General features: G+C 43.8%; 1 protein-coding gene across 1 annotated transcript; it reads right to left on the minus strand.

The window, feature by feature from the left end:
* Positions 1–3,314: 3,314 nt before the first annotated feature.
* Positions 3,315–6,085, minus strand: LOC124152735 (NXPE family member 3-like). The gene is made up of 3 exons (XM_048389836.1): positions 5,423–6,085; positions 4,846–4,907; positions 3,315–4,116 (listed from the first exon to the last, which is right to left on the minus strand). The coding sequence occupies exons 1-3, from the start codon at positions 5,959–5,961 to the stop codon at positions 3,338–3,340; spliced, it is 1,380 nt and encodes a 459-aa protein (XP_048245793.1). The 5' UTR covers positions 5,962–6,085; the 3' UTR covers positions 3,315–3,337.
* Between the last annotated feature and the right edge of the window lie 1,947 nt (positions 6,086–8,032).

Genomic DNA, 8,032 nt, shown 5'->3' on the forward strand with positions numbered 1-8,032 from the left:
TTATTAAATTAATGATTATATGGATTTAACGTGAATAGACCAACAATTACACGGGTCTACAGAGAAGATTGTTAGACCAACAATTACACGGGTCCAAAGGGATGATTGTTATACCAACAACTACACGGGTCTACAAGGAAGATTGTTAGACCAACAATTACATGGGTCTAAAAGGAAGATTGTTAGACCAACAATTACATTGGTCTACAGTGAAGATTGTTAGACCAACAATTACACGGGTCTTCATTGAAGATTGTTAGACCAACAATTACACGGGTCTACAGTGAAGATTGTTAGACCAACAATTACACGGGTCTTCATTAAAGATTGTTAGGCCAACAATTACACGGGTCTACAGTGAAGATTGTTAGACCAACAATTACACGGGTCTTCTTTGAAGATTGTTAGACCAACAATTACACGGGTCTACAGGGAAGATAATTAGACCAACAATTACACGGGTCTACAGTGAAGATTGTTAGACCAACAATTACACGGGTCTACAGGGAAGATGGTTAGACCAACAGTTACCCGGGTCTTCAGGGAAGATTGTTAGACCAACAGTTACCCTGGTCTTCAGGGAAGATTGTTAGACCAACAATTACCCGGGTCACCAGTCACCGAGCCTGACCACCCGATTCATTAAGTCGCCTCTTCACGACCAGCATAGTTTGCTGGGGACCTATTCTAACCAAGGGACACTGTTCGCGATCATGGCCCGTGCGACTGGAACGCCTCAATGCAATGGTTACTTCTTGGTTTACAGGAGGTCTGTTTATAGAGATTCCTGGGTTCACATAGAGCCCTAACGCGTGAAACACTGTCCGTTCTAAAGAAATAGTTATATTTGTTCCGTTAACCTCGAAACTTTCTAAGGCTGAAAACGTCCTATACAAATAGACACAGTTGACAAGGGCGTTCTATTTCTCATGTGTAGATTCGTGTCTCTACGATATTGTACAGATGGTGGTGTCAACGATCGCCACGGCTCACTATGTTTGTGACCTGGTTTCATGGACAGACAAAAATCGTGTCCTGGTGCGCATTGGGGTTACGAACATTTGTCATGACTCAGCGCCAATTGAAACAGCAAGCAATGCCCCGTGGTCCCTCTGTGACGCGCCACCTAGTTATCGTAACACTTCCTGAAAACAACAGCAACCCACCCCCTTTCCTCCCCCACCCCCCACTATCAAATAGTGATGATACTAGGTGCCCGCGAAAAGGTGAGCGTATCCTGTAGCACCGGTGGCACCCGTCACAAACACATGCAAAGGCAAGTCAATTGTTCAACTGAAAAAAACACGGGAACATGTGAGCACAAGTCTAAACACAGGGGCATTTACGCCAGCAGCCGTTAACTATTGTCTATCATGCCTATGAGTCTTGAGGTATTGGTTTTATCCATATGTTACCTTCTTCCATTTGTATTTTGATTGATTTCAAGGTTTTATGTACAAAGGTGCAAATTGTCTCACGACAATATATGTTGTCAATTCACACCTTGTAGCACCTGTGTGTTTTCTTTCGCGAGAAGCCTCAATCCTGGTCGTGGGTGTTTACTGACAAACAATCCTTATTCAAACAATCGCCACAACAGAACAATGAGTCTTCATCCGTCACCACTCGCACCTTTCCGTACCCAAAACGAAAGTCTTCGATCGTCACGAAGCTTGTTCCGGACAGACACGAGTTACACTCGACACACCAACCCTGTAGGTAATCTCGGACAGAAATGGAAGGAATCCGTATTATTAGAACTGGACCAACTTGTTCACGTGACTATAACAGTAAAAAACAGAATCTGGCGACAGTTATTGTATGGCAGTGTAATCTATTGTTAAACAATGATTGTATCTGTATTACACTGTTTCTGTTTAGATTCGGTAGAAACTCATTGCATTATGTTTGGACAGTGATTAGTTGTCAGGAATGTAGTATTATTTAATGTAAGCAGTAGTGGTGAACTACTATATTTAGGCGCTCGTGTGATGTGTCAAGCATTACAGAAACATGTGGAAAATAAAGAGTACTAAACGCGCTCCCGTGGAATACCGGTATGAAACGAGCGAATAGGCCTGGTATTTGACGAGGGAAAGCTGGTCAGACACCAGACTTGTTCACGAGTTTCATAAAATTGGTATTACACAGGGGCGAGTTTAGTATTTTCTTTATTACGCGATGCATGTCATTATCAAATTGAATTCAACAGAATAATTAGGTGATGGTCTGAGGATGCCATAATGTTCCCCACCAATATACATTTCATGAACGATTCTGGTGGTCATAGTTGAAAGTTGATAGATGTGTTCGTACAGGTTCACGACTGCCGCCTTGTCATGTCATGTCATGTGTCATGTGCACGAAACTGGTGCCATTGTAGATTCCTGACTGTGACCATCCGGATACCTTGAGTCATATGACAAGACCGAGCCCAAGAAACGGATTCATTGTGGCGGAATGTTGATATGTGACGCTGTTAGGGCAGGTTAGAATAGGGCGAACAGGTTCTATTATCACGTGGTTTCGACAAACAACTCCACAGTTTTATCATGCCAGTTACACCTTTCAAGGCCTTAGTAAAACTTTACAAACGGTGTATTGTAGACATATGGAGGACATTTCCACATTTATCGTCAATGACCAAAATGATGTCCGATACAATTCATTATCATGAATTGTACAACATGTTCCTTTACAGTGCAAGTCCAATTGTATCAGACATCAATTTGGTCACCGATGCGCCCCATGAATATGTGACCCGTGAAGATTCCGGGATAGAGGAGGTCTTCAGGAACCCATGCTTGCCGTAAAAGGTGACAATGCTTGTCGTAAAAGGCGACTAACGGGATCGGGTGGTCAGGCTCGCTGACTTGGTTGATGAATGCCATCGATTCTAATGCGTGGATCGATGTTCATGATATCAATCACTGGATTGTCTGGTCCAGACTCTATTAATTCCGGACCGCCGTGGTATAGCTGGAATATTGCTGAGTGCGGCGTAAAGCAACAAACCAACAACAACAACCAACCAATGCATATGTCTACCATAAATGGTTTTGAAAGCGTCACTACGGACTTGAATGTAGTTACCCTGATGAAGCAACTCTTGAGCAAGAGTGGTATGACGCTCTTTGAAACCTTCATGGAAAGAACATGCTCGATGGTACCTCAAAGGTTACATTGAAACACGCATAACACAATAGGGAGCGTTACACTGGATATTGAAATTGAAACTAACGAATTCATTGATGGGGATAAATATATTTTTTCGATTATTTCTCAAATGCTTGAAATAATAGGGCAGTGTCAGACGTTGACATACGACAAGTTGGGATCAGGTCCTAAAGCACACAAATGACATCATGTTGTGTACCATATGTTGAATGATTGACCTGTCTGGATGGCTTCCATAGGACGGGCGCGCCATTGTCAAATCCCAAAAATTTAAATATACAACCCTATGATGCAGCGATGAAAATTCCTGGTGCAAGATGTCGGTATGGATTAGACCCCAGTAGGATGATAATCCCTTGGACGATCTGACAAAGGTATGAGGACCTCGTACCGCCAGAGTTACGTTGGGAGCCCGCGCCAACAGTTTTCGTGCAGGGGGAACAAGTCTCCTCACATGTTGCCTAAATACATCCGGATGCACAACAGTGAAATGAACATACAAGTACAACACTACGATGTCGCTGGAGGTGTCTGGAAGGCTCTCAAGAACAAGATGTTGTGCCTGTTCTGCAACTCGTGGGTACCGTGTACTACCATGGTAGAAAGGCATTTCGTGAGCACGCCAGGAGACGCTGAAGTTGTAGGTGGTATCCGTGTCGGTCACAGGCATGTGGCCATGTCCATGAGAAGGGAAATGCAGGAACGAGTGAAGACTTTGCTTGAACTGTGCACTTGTTGAATCACCGTGCAGCCAGATCGTCTTTCCCTTCAAGCACTCTCTGTAGGCCGCGGCCGTTCTAGGTAGCGTGTCTGTGCATTGTAATGGATGCCAGGTGTTATTGTGAAAGAAACCTGTCGGAGACACCCGGTGCCAGGTCGCTTTGGTTAGCATTCGGCTGCATGGTGTCCCGGGGGGCGTTAACGTTGTTTTGTTATCCTCTGTAAATAGAAATAATCATCATGAAATATCACAACCCAATTATGTACCAATTCATACTGAATTGAAAACCGGTTTCTTTCTTATCCATCGGGAGGTTTCCTGTGTTTAAGTATATTGTCTACCTTTGGTCTCTATAAAGTACCATGTACGTTTCTAGTGTCTCGACTGCCTCTGGTCTCTTGGATAGAGAATTTGAATGTCGATTGTTCCATGCCCGGCCGCGTTCTAAAACAAGGACTGGGGGTGTCAATGTTAGACTGTGACATGGTATCTCCTTGGGCTGGCACTATACTAGCACTTGGCCTGGCATTAGTCCGGAGTACAAGCAGCTACACACGCACTCACACATGCATGGACATCACCTTCATGAGTGCAATATTCTTGAAGGCAACATTAACCCAAATTCACCTCACCACATCCTAGATTTTCAGCAGTGTACTAGAAGCAGCAATAGTGAGTCTACAATACTCCAGCTACAAGTCTATCATGGCGGTCTGTCTGTAAACGAGTCTGGGCAAGGAAGAGTAGCAACAGGAGCAACGATTCTAGTCGTAGGAGAACAATGACACTCAATCGGCTACATATAAGTCGCCGAAACAGTCCACCCAATCACAATTAATTGCATCTTATGACAGGCCACAGAGTGTTTGGGATCCGAAACTATTCTAACTCGGATTCTCGGATTGTTTTCACTGTGCGATGAAGTAAATGTGTTATTTCATATCTACCGTTTATAAGTAATACTTTTATCGTCACCGGGAGGATGTCAGGTGTTGGGTCTTTTCTGGACCTAGATATAAAAAAATCGTGAATTAATTACTCTCTTTATTCACGCTCTACTATCGTGATATATAAAGTATTTCAGGCTGTATGTGAGCAAATAATGCATTACAGTCTAAAGCGCCGCATTTCTCTGTACAGACTTTCGATGCGCGGGTCTTATCCTATGATCGTTAGTTCGTATCCCATGTTCGTCCTTAAAATGATCCTTGGTTTTGTCAGCATGAAGGCTTAATTCGAATTCAGGGGCGGTCGGATAGCCCAGTGGTTAAAGCGCTCGTCACGCCGAAGACCCGGGTTCGATTCCTGACATAGGTACAATATGTGAAGCCCATTTCTTGAGTCCCCGCCGTGATATTGCTGGAATATTGCCAAAAGCAAACCCAACTCCTACTCACTCACTCATTCGAATTTAAACTGACTTGATATAACTGAAAAACAATTCAAAGTGGTGTAAAACCCAACTCACTCACTCTCCTACAACCTACTTAGGAAATAATCGGTGAAGTATAATAGAATACATACCATTGGAGGATATCTCGCTCAGTGTTATTCAGCTTGAATGAAACACCACTTGAATGGGAATATGACCATGTATCACAAGTTAAATTTGCTGTGCTTGGTCTCCTGCAATACCAAGGGAGACCACTGTTCTCGAGAGTAAGATTACACCACTCGGGTTGCTTCAGAGGACTCGGCTGTTTCGTGGAGCAGATCGTTGTTTCAGAGAGTTGATTCTTGACGAATGTAGCATGCACGTTCCATAGACTTCCATATTGGTCGAAGATCTTGTATTGCAGAACTATCTCCTCTTTCCTTGTGTTTATAAGGGCACGTATGATGGCATGTCCTGCCCACGTGGCTTTAATTACTGCGCCATAACTTCCATTATTGTAGTCAGTGACGTCACCGGAAACGGAAGCATTGCTCTTCCGGTCCTCCATCCACACTCTCAGAAAGTCTCCGCCTGTCAACTTCCGGTAACCGTTGACGTCATACATGTTTATTTGCACCTTGATGAGATCACCCAAGTGGAAGGTTGTATGGTTGTGTTTGAGGTACATCTGGCTTTTAGCGGCACAGGATGGGTGGTTTGGTGTGGTTGGGGACCGTACAACGGTTTCTGGGAGATACCGAAAACCATATGCGTTAATGTCTCTGTTACTGGTTAGCCATCCGTAAGTGTTCCACTCTCTGCAATGAAATGAGTCAATGAGCGAGTGAGTGAGTGAGTGAGTTAGGTTCAGCGCTGCTTTGAACAGTATTCCACTTATATCACATCGTGTCAGCTTAATGTAGGAGGAGTCCCCCGCCGTGATATTGCTGGACCATTGCTAAAAGCGGCGTAAAACTACACTCACTCACTAATGTAGGAGGAAGCCCGAAGAGATGCAGGTTTCAGACGTTTACTACTTTGGTGAAACCCACAATCACGGGTATGCTGTTGACAAACCCAGGAAATAATCGGGGCGAACCGGGATTCGAACCCACAATCATAGGTTTCTTAGGGGATGCCAGTCCACACAGCGAATTGCGGCGCCTAAGACGACTTGGTCACATATATTGACACATACATATATTGCACCTCTAACAAGTATTATCCTTCATTTTCCCCACAATTTATAAATCTAGCCGAATACATCTTATTGATTATACAAATACAATACGTGAGTGAATATTGTTTTACGCTGCTATTGGCAGTATTTCAGCAATATCATGGCGGAAGAAACCAGAAATGGTCTTCACACATAATACCCACATTGGGGAATCGAACCCGGGACTCGGGCGTGACGAGCGAACGCTTTAACCACTTGGCTACCCCATCGCCCCACATATACAATAGGCAAACTTGTAAGCCATTAGGACGTTCCAACACCAATGATTGTCATGACGTTATGTTCTGATGCCTTGTGAAAATAGACAGAGAACGTATTTTGTTCCAGCGAGTTTCTGCTGACTCTACAAACGACTGTTGACTTTTCGAGAATACCTCTTTACATAAGGTGACAGTGCTGTACTTACTTGAATGTTGCCCAGTTTGTGTAGACCGCAGCGAATATACTCAGCATTGCCCAACAGGCAAGGACAGAAAAGCAGGATCTCTTCATTCTGAAACATACACCTTCGATAAACAACCGTTACCACAGCGAAGAGGCTTACAAAGTCATTTATAGAAGCAACGGGTGACTGAAGCAGTTTCATGAATACATTTCAGTCAGAGGCCATGGACTTTGTGAATGGCTGCGTTTGATCGGATACTAAGCAACAAAGAGCGTACTCGTCAATGAAAAAGGGTTAATCGACAGAGCCGACGGCCGATATCTATATGATCTACAGGCACGGGATTGAGTAACATATTAAACTGGGTCAGTAGTTCTGGATAATATTGTCCAACGCAGACAATGATTCGTGGTACATGTGTTACTCGGACAGTGTATGAAGTGGTGCTGCAGAGGTTCTCAAAGTCCGCCCGCCCACATGGGGGTTCCGGGTTAGAATAGGTCCCCAGCGGTAAATATGTAAATTTGTCCTGGGTGCTTCGCAGCATATTATTAGAAGGGTGTTTCAGTTTTTTTCCCCTTGTGGACACATGACAGTTATTTGTTGCATGTTTGCTGTCTAACGCCGCACTCAAAATTGTTCCAGCTATATGACGCTGGTCTGTAAACAATCAAGTCTGGACCAGACAATCCAGTGATTGACATCTTCCGTATTGATCTACGGAATTGGTATACGATGACATGCATCCATAATCATTATAACAATATGTAGATATGTGAATTAGTGAGTATGGTTTTACGGCGCTTTTAGCAATATTCCAGCAATATCACGACTCTCACACATTGTACCCATGTCGGGAATCGAACCCGGGTCTTCGGCGTGACGAGTGAACGCTTTAACCACTAGGCTACCAGACCGCCCCATTTGTGGGTAAAACCGACATAAGTATTCTGTAATCATACAAATACATGTTGTACATCGTCAACGTAGAATTGATAAAGCTATGAGGGTAAAGCACCACGTTCTCGTGTTCCTTGTAAGACTGGAAGCCATTTTCTCAAATAGCCTTGGTTCCGCTGTTCATATCCTCATACCTGGACATTCTTGTTCTAAGGATCTATACAAGGATCCTAA

This window comes from Haliotis rufescens, unplaced genomic scaffold (genome assembly GCF_023055435.1).
Source record: "Haliotis rufescens isolate VD_foot unplaced genomic scaffold, xgHalRufe1.0.p SCAF_8, whole genome shotgun sequence".
Classification (NCBI taxonomy): domain Eukaryota; kingdom Metazoa; phylum Mollusca; class Gastropoda; order Lepetellida; family Haliotidae; genus Haliotis; species Haliotis rufescens.